Source organism: Nematolebias whitei, chromosome 12, assembly GCF_014905685.2.
Source record: "Nematolebias whitei isolate Nwh7 chromosome 12, NemWhi1, whole genome shotgun sequence".
Classification (NCBI taxonomy): domain Eukaryota; kingdom Metazoa; phylum Chordata; class Actinopteri; order Cyprinodontiformes; family Rivulidae; genus Nematolebias; species Nematolebias whitei.
Genome location: NC_056509.1, coordinates 9,411,575 through 9,424,161, shown reverse-complemented (window position 1 = coordinate 9,424,161; position 12,587 = coordinate 9,411,575). Strand labels below are relative to the sequence as shown.

At 40.7% G+C, this 12,587-nt stretch overlaps 2 protein-coding genes across 2 annotated transcripts in view; one reads left to right on the top strand and one right to left on the bottom strand.

The window, feature by feature from the left end:
• il17a/f3 (interleukin 17a/f3) overlaps positions 1-7,243 on the top strand; it is an 89,391-nt gene extending 82,148 nt beyond the window's left edge. Inside the window, exon 4 of the mRNA XM_037686079.1 lies at positions 7,123-7,243. Within this exon, the coding sequence (XP_037542007.1) occupies positions 7,123-7,243 (121 nt within the window). The remainder of the gene's footprint in view (positions 1-7,122) is intronic.
• A 1,089-nt stretch (positions 7,244-8,332) lies between these two features.
• stmn4 (stathmin-like 4) overlaps positions 8,333-12,587 on the bottom strand; it is a 48,773-nt gene continuing 44,518 nt past the window's right edge. Inside the window, exon 6 of the mRNA XM_037685711.1 lies at positions 8,333-9,746. Within this exon, the coding sequence (XP_037541639.1) occupies positions 9,687-9,746 (60 nt within the window). The 3' untranslated portion in view covers positions 8,333-9,686. The remainder of the gene's footprint in view (positions 9,747-12,587) is intronic.

Sequence of the window (12,587 nt, the reverse complement as noted above, 5' to 3'; positions counted from 1 at the left end):
TTCTAAGGACCAGATGTATTTCTATGGTCCAGTTGTAGTTTATATGGGCCAAGTGTAGTTCATATGGTTCAGGTATAGTTTTATGGTCCAAATGGGGTTCCTATGGTCCAGATGAATTTTGTATGGTTTAGGTGTAGTTTCTATGGTCCTGATGTACTTTCTCTGGTCCATATGTGGTTTCCATGATCCAGGTGTAGTTTATTTGGTCCACATGTTGTTTCAATTGTCCAGATGTGTTTTCTGGGATCTAGGTATAGTTTATATGTTCCAGGTGTAGTTAAGTGTAGTTTATATGGTCCAGATGTAATTCTATGGTCCAGGTATATGTTCTATGGTGCATGTGTAGTTTCTATGGTCCTGGTGTCTTTTCTATGCTCCAGATGTTGTTTCTATGGTCCAGTTGTGATTTATATGGCCAAGGTGTGGTTTCTATGGTCCAGGTATAGGTTTTATGATCCAAATGTGATTTCTATGCTCCAGATGAAGTTTGCATGGTCCAGGTATAGTTTATATGGTCAATGTGTGGTTTCTATGTTTATTGGTATAGCTGAGTCAAACATATAAGATGAGATTAATAAAATAAACTTTAGCCCAACTTTAAACAAAATATACCACATTATGGCATGGGGACTCAAAAGGCACCAAATAGTAGGACTGACCCATATGATGAACAAAACAACCAGGCATTTATTTGTTATTTTCCCACAATGGACATGGAGCTGTGGCATAATGTTCTGTGCCTCTTCCTCAGCAAAAAGCTCCTCCAGTGGAGACTTTCTGGGCAGATTGCAGGGAGGCGGTTCCTAAACAAACAACAGGTTCATCAGTATTATCACTAAAAAGGGATTATTAAAGGCATGATCATTATTAAGATTGAGAATGTATAAATTCAGCTATCATACACTTACACTCCCCTCTTCATCCTCTACTCCCTCATTCTCAGACTTAGCTTCTCAGACTGCATGGTGACCCCATCATCTCCATAGTCTTCCTCTATTGACCATAAAGAACATTACTAGTATTTAGATTTCAGATTTTAATAGATGAAATGGTCAGTTGTGCATGAATGACATTTCACCTGATCAATCATCTTTCTCTGGATCTGCTGCTAGACACCATCATCCATCTTCTGTTTAAAGTGCAGAGAAGCTCTGTAGTTACAGTGGACTTCTCCACTTTATACCAAGATGGGATTAACTTATTTGACAAGTGCTCCATGGTAGGTGTGTGTACATGTGTTGATGGTTTTCACCATGTCCCTGCAAACATATAAACAAACATGTAATGTCACTGTTACTGTAATGTTATCTTAGGATGGACAAGCTTAGCTCTATTGTTATTGCCTAACTAACCTAAATGTTGGTGATTCCACATCTGAAAATGGATGAAACCTTTTCACAATATATTCTGTAACCGTTCTGTGGCACTCTTCATTCAATTAGTTGCACTGACGCATTTCCCTTGGACGCTATGGTGAATGGAGGAGTACATCGTGGAACCAGACTAACATTTTTAGCCATTTCGGGTCGTTTGTCTAAGAAAAAAATTTGAGCTAACCAGTGGTTAATTTGAGCTGGATCTTGCCGGAACAAGATCCTGGAACTCTCTCATTTTGACCGCTCGGATCCGGCAGTTCAAATCTCTGCCCCTAAAAATCCAAAGTCGTGCATTTTTATTTTGATAATTTATTAAAAATACAACGAGAGGAGATGTTGCCCAGTCTGTGGAGTGGATGTTTCAGCTGCACCACACTCCTGCCCAGCAGAGACGTGGACTGCATGTCCAGCGGGGTGCGTCTTCATCCACTTTCAGCTGTGCGCCCTGGTTGTTTTACGCACAGCATGTCTAGACTGCTCTGCAGGACGCGCGCACAACTGCTGTGTCAGAACTCCTGCTTTCATCACCGTGGTGCATAACATTTCAGACATAATAAATAAACTTACAGTAAAAAAAATAAAATAAAAATACGAGTGAAATGTTTGATGTGTATTACCATCACATATCAAAACAACGGCACTAATTTGTCAAAATAACAGCAATCAAAATGTCGCAAAGACATTTTATTATCTAAAATAAATGGATGGATGGATTGTCCTTAGCTGGACAACTGAGAATTGAAGTACCTGAAAGGAAGTGGCAATTGAGACTGGAGCAGAACAACACGCATAATTGAATTCAGCAGAGGTCGGGCTGGACAGTGGGTGGATGAGGGAGGGTGGGGGGTGGGGGGGTTAGGACGATTGACAGAATAGGACCTTCACACACAGGCTTGTTTATTCTTGTTGCTCTCTAAAATAGTAATTTCAATTCAACCTTTATCTATACAGGTTGTTAGTCTCACTGAGCCTCGTCATTTTCAAGAGAGACCTGTTTTTGATCAATTTAATCAAATATTTACAGATGTAAATGACATCTCTTTAATTCCAAATTTTCTGGGGAAGGACCCACAGACACCCCCACTGGACCGCCTGCTGTTTTTGTTCTGACATCAGTTAGTTTACAAATTAAGCCCTGGAGCTAACGTTAGCATGGTGTTTGCATTTGAGTTGGCCTACCGCTTTAAGTCCATCCATCCATTATCTTTACCCGTTTATTCCATTTTGGGTCACGGGGGTCGCTGGTGCCCATGTCCAGCAATCACTGTGCAAGGGGCGGGGTACACCCTGGACGGGTCGCAAGTCCATCACAGGGCCACTTAGAGACAAACAACACAAACAACCATTCACTCTCTCACTCACACCTAGGGACAATTTAGAGTTACCAATCAGCCTAACATGCATGTTTTTGGTCTGTGGGAGGAAACCGGAGTACCCGGAGAAAACCCACGCATGCACGGAGAGAACATGCAAACTCCACCCAGAAAGGCCCCTGGACCGGGGTTTGAACCAAGGACCTGCTCGCTGAGAGGCAGCAGCTCTACCAGTTGCGCCACCGTGCTACCCCCGCTTTAAGTCAAGTATGGTAAATGGACTGTACTTATATAGCGCCTTTCTATCTGATCAAGACACACAAAGCGCTTTACACTACAATCTGTGTCCTCATTTACCCATTCATACAACACTCTACTAGGTCTCTACAAAGCTAATTGAACAAATCATTCTAAAGAGACTAATTAGAGCTTTAGATCGCATTCATACACCGATGGGACACACATCGGAGGCGATGAGGGGGTTCAGTGTCTTGCCCATGGACACTTCAGCATGTGAATGCTGGTGGATTTGAACCCCCAACTTTTGCATTGGCGGACGACTGCTCTAACCACTCAGCCACAGCCGCCCAAAACTTGTTAGCTGCCTTAACGTTGGTATGAGACGTAGTTTATATATAGTTTTTTTTTAACCTGATGGAGCCGGAGAAGGAGGCAGCAAAAATAATCCGGTGGAACGCTTCAAAGACGGGCCACTCTGTTACTTCTACACCCACCTTTGCACGATATAAAATTATTGCAAGAGCTGCACTGAACCGACTGGTCATTTTATTAAAGTTAAGCCACGCTTTCGATCGTGGCCGCTCACTCTCCATGTATGCGAACACTTCCAGTGGATTCTTTATTGTTGGTTTTTGGCGGGCAGCTTCTACTTCCGGTTGGCAGACTAGGCATCGAAAGTAGGAATTGAAAAAAAATATTTCGAACAATTCCGGGAAAACCGGACAGTTAGTCCCGGTTCCAGTCGATTCTCAATCCTTGATGCCCAACCCTATTCCAGATATTGTTTCTATTGTCCAGATGTGTTTTCTATGATGTAGGTGTAGTGTATATGGTCCAAGAGTAGTTTTTATGGTCCAAGTGTAGTTTCTATGGTCTAGACATGGTTTTCATGCTCCAGATGTAGTTAATTTGGTCCAGGTGTAGTTTCTATGGTCAAGGTGTGGTTTATATGGACTATATGTAGTTTCTATGGTCCAGGTGTATTTTTTATGGTGCATGTGGATTTTATATAGTCCTGATGTATTTTCTATGCTCCAGATGTTGTTTCTATAATCCAGTTGTGATTTCTATGGATCAGAGGTATTTTCTACGATCCAGTTGTAGTTTCTATGGTCCAGTATAGTTCCTAAGGTCCAGGTAAAGTTTTTATGGTCCAGATATGGTTTTTATGGTCCAAATGAAGTTTGTATGGTCCAGATGTAGTTTCTATGGTCCAAGCTTAAAGGCCTGCGTGCTGCATCTTCCTCTCCAGCTGGTAGTCATCATTTCAATCGTCAGCTTTCTGCATGCCCGGACCAGGTAAACAAGGGGAGTTGTCGGCTGGTGCACCGCACGGGCTGACCCAGAGGGGCTGTTATTGAAAATCTGCGACCACTGGCGCGTGCTAACTCCACCACTGCTAGGTCCACTTTGGAGAGTATCTGGATGTGTTTGGTCAACGCAAGAGCTGTTACCAACAAAAATGTATCCTCAGGGACTACTTTCAAGAGCAAGATTTGGACTTTCTCTGCATCACAGAGACTTGGATGTCTCCGGGTGAGTCTAGCGCCTTGACGGAATTATTGCCACTGAACTGTTTATATTTTAACGCACTGCGGCCATCAGGCCGGCGCGGTGGTGTGAATATTAACAATATTCAAATCAACTTTTGACTGTAAACAACAGCTCATCCCAGTTTCCTGCGCCAGCTTTGAGCTGAGCGTCTTTGAACTCGGCCATTCGCCTTGGACTTTATGTGCACTCGTCTACTGCCCACCTCGATCTAAAGATTTCATAAATGAGTTTTCTGATTTCTTGGCTGAAATCACACCAAAATATAACCATGTTTTCATTATTGGGGACTTTAATTTGCATATGTGCTGTCTGGAGAAGCCCTTGGTTAAGGACTTTTTAGATTTATTGGACTCATTTAATCTAACTCAGCATGTAAACGGTCCCACCCAAGAGCACGGACATACACTGGACCTTGTTTTAACACGTGATGTGACTGTTAGTAATCTTGAAATTGGTGATAATGTTTTTTCTGATCACATGCCAGTCCGGTTTGAGTTCACCCTCCCTCATCTAACTCCTAAGCCGTGCATTCCTGCACGTAGTAGCCGGACCATTAACCACTTCACTGCCGCACGTTTCACAGATGCTTAAAACTCTGAAATGATAATTCAGCCCCTGGTGTTTCTCTCCACCACTGAGGAGCTGACATCCCAGTACATCTCTGTCTGCTTCTCTAGAGCAAGTCATGTGCAGCTTGAAACCTTCTGGTTCCCCCTTTGATGTGGTCCCTCCTCGTCTACTAAAGGAGGTTTTTCCTACTCTAGGTCCGTCCATTCTTTCTCTTGTAAATAACAGTTTATCCACTGGCGTGGTGCCAAAAATCTTTAAACATGCTGCTGTCCAGCCTCTCCAGAAAAAACAAACCTTGACCCCTCAGTCGCATCCAACTACCGGCCTGTCTCCAAACTCCCGTTTGTTTCTAAACTACTGGAGAAAATAGTTGAGTCCCAATTGAAGTGCTTCCTGGAGGATCACACCATCTTAGAGCTATTCCAATCTGGCTTTAAACCTCTCCACAGCACTGAAACTGCCCTACTGAAGGTTTTTAATGACATATTCATATCCACAGATACCGGTGATTCTGTGCTGCTTGTCCTATTGAACCTTACAGCCGCCTTTGACACCATCGACCATGAGATCCTCATTGCTATGTTGGAGCAGTGGGTGGGCATCACAGGGTCATTGGTTCAGATCCTACCTCGCTGGCAGATCCTTTTGTGTCTTCATCAAGCATTTGAGTTCTGCAGCGACAAAGCTTAAATGGGGGGTTCCGCAGGAGTCCATCCTGGGTCCCCTCCTATTCTCTTTATACCTGCTGCCACTTGGTGCTGTTTTCCGGAAACACAACATACCCTTTCACTTTTACGCCGATGACTGTCAAATTTACTTCCTCTTAAGACATAATGGTACATGCTTTATTCAACCTCTGCTTGACTGCCTGGCTGACATCCGGGACAGGATGGCTTTAAATTTCTTAAGTTTCAATGAAAAGAAGTCTGAAGTCATGTTGTTCCCTCCCAACGACACGATCATAAACCACTGCATCGACCTTTCCACTGTCACCCTGTCAGAAAAACAAAGAGTCACTAATCTGGGAGTGATAATGGACCCTTCCCTGAAACTTAACAATCATGTAAACATGATTGTTAAATCATGTTTCTTCCAACTGAGGCGGCTGTCTAAACTGAAGCCCATATTGTCCAAAAAGAACCTGGAGACAGTAATACATGCATTCATTACATCTAGGTTTGATTACAGCAATTCACTCCTGTTTGGTATCAGTCAGATCTCCATTGCACGACTACAACTGGTCCAGAATGCAGCTGCCCAATTTTTAACCAGTACAGGCAAAAGAGAGCACATTACTCCAGTTTTGGCCTCACTGCACTGTTCACCTTCGAATCCAGTTCAAAATACTACTGTATGTCTATAAATCGCTGAACAGTTTCGCCCCCCATCTCTCTGATTTGCTACAGCCATATGTCCCACCACGTTCCCTAAGGTCAGCGGACCAGTTGCTCTTCACAGTTCCCAGTCTTAAGCGCAGAGGTCACAGGGCCTTCTCTGTAGCAGGACCAAGACTTTGGAACGAGTTACCTCTGCTTTTCAGACAGGACCCCTCCCTCTCGGTTTTCAAATCCCGTTTGAAAACCCACTTCTATTCAGTAGCTTTCAACACCAGATGATCTGTGTTTTGAACTTGTATGCTCCACACCGGTTAGTCGTTATATTTATTATCTGCATCGTTTTTATGTCTATATTCTGATTTACTTCATTTTGTATATTGTTTTGTGTGTTATCTGTTGTTCTTTCTGTACAGCACTTTGGTTGGCCTTGTTGCTGTTTTAAGTGCTCTATAAATAAAATAGTATGGTAGGTGTGGTTTCTTTAGTCCAGATGTAGTTTCTTTGGTCCAGGTGTATTTTTTATTTCTCTGTTTCAGGTGTGCTTGATATAGTACAGTTGTAGTTTCTAGGAGTCAGGTGAAGTTTCAATTGTTCAGGTGTAGTTTGTGTTGTCCAGATGCTATGTAATTCTTCTTTAAAAAAAAAAAATATATATATTATTTTATTTCTATCCATAGCTTAAAACTGAATTATTTGAAATTGAAAATAACTGTTTTTCTTTCATGACTGCAGAGTCCCATGGCAAACTGCCCTTAAAAAGGGCGGGAAGAAGAAGTACGAGTACGTCCTGGGGACTGAAGTGATCACGGTGGGCTGCACCTGCGTGAGACCCAGTGTTGTACCCCAACACTAACAAAGACAAAACTTTCAAAGTATCAGATTTCATGATATACGTATGTTACTGAAAAAAAAATTGATATTTGTTTTAGAAAACTGTGACTCATTTGTGCTAAGTGACAGGTTGCTAGCTTTAGTTTACCTAGTGTCTGTTTGTCATTTTGTCCAAACCACTGGAAACATCTATCAGCAAAATCCAAAGTTTTTAGTGACCACATGCCATTCTCATATAACCATATCCATGTATAAAAAGAGATGGGATGGAGGGATACATTTTATTTTTTTGCAGTATAATAAATGTTTTTTTGTTTTTCGTTTATTCTGGTTTAACCAAAAGTTGAACTATCAATATCTATAAATTGGTAGAACATCCACATTAATGAACTTTGTATTATGGCTAGAGTTATTTTTTTAATTTCTATTTTTTAATAAATTAACAATTCCCTACCATTTCAGCACACAAAAAGGCAACAGAATGAGAGAGTTACATAAAAATAAACATCCTGTTAAAAACAACTGCGTTGTTTTGGTTATTAGGCCACAAAGTGTTGGTCAGTATGCACAAAATGTTGTGCTATGCTTTTATTTCTCTGTTCTTTGACTCCATATGGATTTATTAAGAGATTTAAAATCTCTTTGGGAAGTCCTTTAAGCTCCGTGTGTGGACGGGTGAAGCAAGCGCAGCAGAGAAAACTCATTTAGAAAAAAAAATTGATTGTAGACAGAAGACACTCGAGAACCTGTGTATCAAAAGTCACATCTCATTTAATAATTGTTGGTTCTTGGCTTCCACCAAAAAAAAAAAAACACTCAAAAGACGCCACACTCACTTAAAACAGTTGTGAAGAAGTTTTTAATGGATTTTCAAGCTTGAGTTAAAACAGTGAACATGTAGGATTTTGATTTTAAATCAGTTTTATTGATTTGGAACAGTTTTATATGTTTATTTTCTTTATGGATGTGTTCTACTGTATTCTGTCGTATTTTATTTACCTACAAATTTTAATGACAATTTAGCATTTGTGACTTTTTTTATACAGAGCAAAAACTTATTTACACATGTATTTCATTTGAAAATATTTTTAATAATAAAATGCTGTGAATAATTCCTGCTGTGCTTTGTTGCTTTTATACTTTATGCTTATCTCATCACATGCTTTCTATTTTTTAGACATTTTTCTGTGCTCATCACACTGAAAAGTTCATTCAAAGCCAATGAACTACTGTATAGTTGGTCTGAAAATGACTACAGTAAACTGAATTCAGTTAAAAACTTTTACTGATCATGCCAAATACTGTAAATACAATCAGTCAGACCTTGAAGATAAACAGCAACATGTTGGTACAGCAAGTACAAAGCCCATGTTAATCCCAGGAATGTTTCAGTCGTCAACGTGAAGTCCGTATGACTCGACTGCTCGGGCACATTTCATCCTTTTTAATTTTTATTTCAGTTAGGATGATGAACAATCAGAGCGCTACTCCAAGGCAAACAGAGTGCACGTTATCCAGTCCTGGACCGCCGCTTCCTGGTGTTAATGCTGTTTTATCGTGTGGGAACTGTTACTATATGTACGGAATAGGATCAGGGCCACCGTGCAATTTCTTTTTCTTGATTCTGAGAAAAAGTCAGAATTAGATAGATGAATTCTGACTTTAATCTGGGGGTTGCACCGTGGCCCTGATCCTCTTCGTTACTAGATGTGCTTTAGAGTTGTGCTTAATGAAACAAAGAGTGCAAACGGTGCTCTGAAAGAAATGCACATCACTGAACTACACTACAGCTAAGAGTCTGGGAATGAAAAGCAAAAACACACATTTTACAATTTTTTTCCTCTTTACCTCCTCACACACACGCACAGTTAACTTTTTCAATAAAACTGACACCCAAATGGACCAGCTGTTGGGTTTTAGCTGGACCCAGGGTGGTTTCAGAAATGCATGATTTGCTTTTCCATGTTTTACTAGTCAGCAGTTTTAATTACAGCTGAACACTTTCAGTCTGATTTGCCTGTTTGTCTACAGCAAAACAACACAGCTTGGTTATGATAAGAAGCTGACTCAGTTTATTTATTTTCTGAGTAAAGAAAAGAGACCACTATAGTTTAGTTTTTCACTGAGTCCTGCTACAAGAAAATCAAATGAAAGCTGTCAAACGTTTGAAGTGTAAATGCTGATGTGGTCTCACCGCCAGCACCATAACCTCATCTGGTTTCTTTTAGAAGCAAAAATGATATTTCAACATCGAGCGTTGCCTAAACTTTGTACAGCTTGGTCAGGATCATTTGGAGCTTGTTAATTGTTACATTACAATTTCACATGACTTCTAAACTCATTCAAGTTGCTCTTATGAAGTCCTTTATTTTTTGCACTGTTTTGAAATAATTTAAAATTGTCCCCTTTAACACAGACACAAAGGAACGTCTGAAGCATTGGATGGGCTCGGCAGCTTCACTCATCTATCGACAGGCCTCTTCTTTCATCTCCTTGTTCTTTCTCACTTCCTCTGCATGTTTATCCTGACAGAAACACAGAAACACAGCAGAGTTAATGTTCCTATTCATATTATGAAGCAGACACTCGTTTGTGAAGTTTTGATTAACAAATGAGATTCAAGAAGGAAAACTAAAATTATTTTCTTTTACCATTTTATTATTATAGATAATGAATTTGGGGTTTTCGTTAGTTGTCGGTTATAATCATCAACATTAAAATAAATAAACATTTGAAATATATCAGTCTGTGTGTAATGAATGAATATAATATATAAATTTCACTTTTTGAATGGAATTACTGAAATAAATCAACTTTTTCATGATTTTTTAATTTTATGACCAGCACCTGATCAGCACCGGCTGATTTCCCCCCAAAAGGGTTAAAATTACCATACCATTCCACGTTTTTAAAAAGCACATAAAGAAATAGCAACAAGGCCAACAAAAGTGCTGTACAATAAAATAAACAAGCAGGTTCTCATGGTCTATGGCAGTGGTGTCCAATCCTGGTCCTCGAGTGTCACTGTCCAGAGAATTCTCTCCTCCCAACACACCTGACTTGAATCAGCAGGTGATTACCAGACTACTGCAGAACACGAAGAGGTCATTCAGCTTTTGAATCAGATGCTTTGAAGTTGGGAAGCAGCTAAACCCTGCAGGATAATGGCTCCCTAGGACCAGGGTTGGACACTCCTAGTCTATGGTGTCCAAGGCAGATGTTAGGTTTAAAGACGAGAAGTACAGACTCACTGGATTTTATTGCTGTAAAAATGTCCTTAGAACACTCAACAGAGCAAACAGTGCTGTGGTGAGTTTTAACGTCAGACTGGATCATCTGAAAAACTCAGTGTTCATCCAGAAAATACTTTAGTTGAGAGTGAACCATTTTTTCTATCAGTTTGTTCAAAAATTGGAGTTTGGAGACCAGCCTAAAGTTTGACACCCCCAAGGCTGTATTTTTTTCAGCAGGGATTGCACAGCAGCATGTTTGAAATGTTTTGGCTTCGGAACAGAGATTAAACCGCTATTTACACAAGAGGAAATCGAAGAACTCAGTTTAGAAAAGACGTCATTTACAAGCTGAGGAGGGACAACATCAAAGGGGGAGTCAGATGACTTTATATTGAAACCTGCTGCTCAAATAAAGAAAAAGAGATGAACAGACGCAGCTAAACATGGAGATACGATGGATGGATCATGAGCTGGTGGAGAAATGAGAGCCTAATTGTTCATAACCTTTTCCCAAAAAGAAGGCAAATCTTAAAAACGTTCACAGAAAGCTTCCAGAGGGACCAGCTCACTTAGGTCAAGAACTGAGCCGAGGGTAGGAGAACAAACTTGGAGTTCTTGGAGAGTCAGAGACAAAAACATGAGAGAAAGTTTTTGATTTAGCAGCTGTCACAGCTTTCTGAACACGCTTTCCAACAGAAACCTGCAACCTGTCTTTACTCCACCTCCGTTCCGCCTCTAGTCCAATAGAACGAGGGTCATCATTTAATGTTGGCGCTGATCTGGATTCAAGGTTCTTTGTCATACACACCACATGTGGTGCATGTGGTGGAATGAAACTGTGTACTCAGTGTCCCAGTTACATCCAACAAAAGTATAAAATGTAAAAGAAAAACAATAAGATCTAAGATATGAACTAAGAAAAACGTTAACTAAAAGTACAGTAAGCACGAATAGTACAAAAACAATAAAAACAATAAGTCGAACAACATCACAAGCATGAGTCTGTGTGAGCAGATAAGCACGAATGAACACAGCAACATGAAACAGATCAGCAGCAACATGATGCGATTTTTCACAGTGATTATCCTGGTTAGAGATTCATGAGTCTAACAGCTTCAGGGTAGAAGCTGTTCTTCAGTCTAGTGGTTCTACACTTAATGCTCCTCAACCTCCTGCCTGAGAGGAGCGGGGAAAAAGTGTGTGTGCTGGGTAAGTGGGGTCCTTCATGATGCAGGTGGCTCTCTTCCTGCATCTAGAGGTGTAAATGTCTGTGATGGTGGGGAGACTGACTCCAACAGTCTTCTATGCAGCCTTCACCACTCTTTGCACTCCACTGGAGTAAGCTGTTGGGGGAAGAATCAGTTTTGTGTTGTGTGTTTTCTTGACTGATGAAGCCTGGATCGAAGGTGAAACGTTTCAGCATAAAAAAAATGAAACTGTCCAGATGACCTGACTGAAAATTAGTGGATTGTATACCTGGGTTATTGAGCATGGACTTTGTTGGTTTTGAACCAGTTTGACATGACTGTCGACGAGGGAGAGGGCTGGCACCAGAGGAGGGGGCGTGCCAAAGAGACCATCTTAGCACCATCATAACTGGTTTGTGCCATTTTGGAGTAAGCTGTTTGGGGGAAGAATCAGTTTTGTACTGTGTGTTTCCTTGACTGATGAAGCCTTCTGGATGGAAGGTGAAATGTTTCAGCATAAAAAAGAAACTGTCCAGATGACCTGACTGAAAATTAGTGGTCTGTGGAGTGAAGTACGCCCAAGTATCTGGTGGCCTTTAGTTACATGCCTGCACTCACAACAAACACCAGCAAACATTAGAGTTTAAGATTCATTGGCTGAAAGCTGGTCACATTATTGAGTGTAGGGATTTTCCATGTGATGATGACATTTCCAGAGGTGTGGCCAAGCTCTGAAGAAAACCGTTGATCACTGAATCGATCTGTGCCATTTTTTGTGGGTCAAGCAACTGGCCTGTGGGTCCTCCCCCAGAAAATTTGGAATAAGAGATGCCATTTCCTGCATTTTGATGTATTTTAACAGGTTGTTTGTTAAACATCTATGTTTACCTAGATTTGTAGATGTAACCCACGTTAAAATCTGATATAAATAGGAATGAATAGCGGA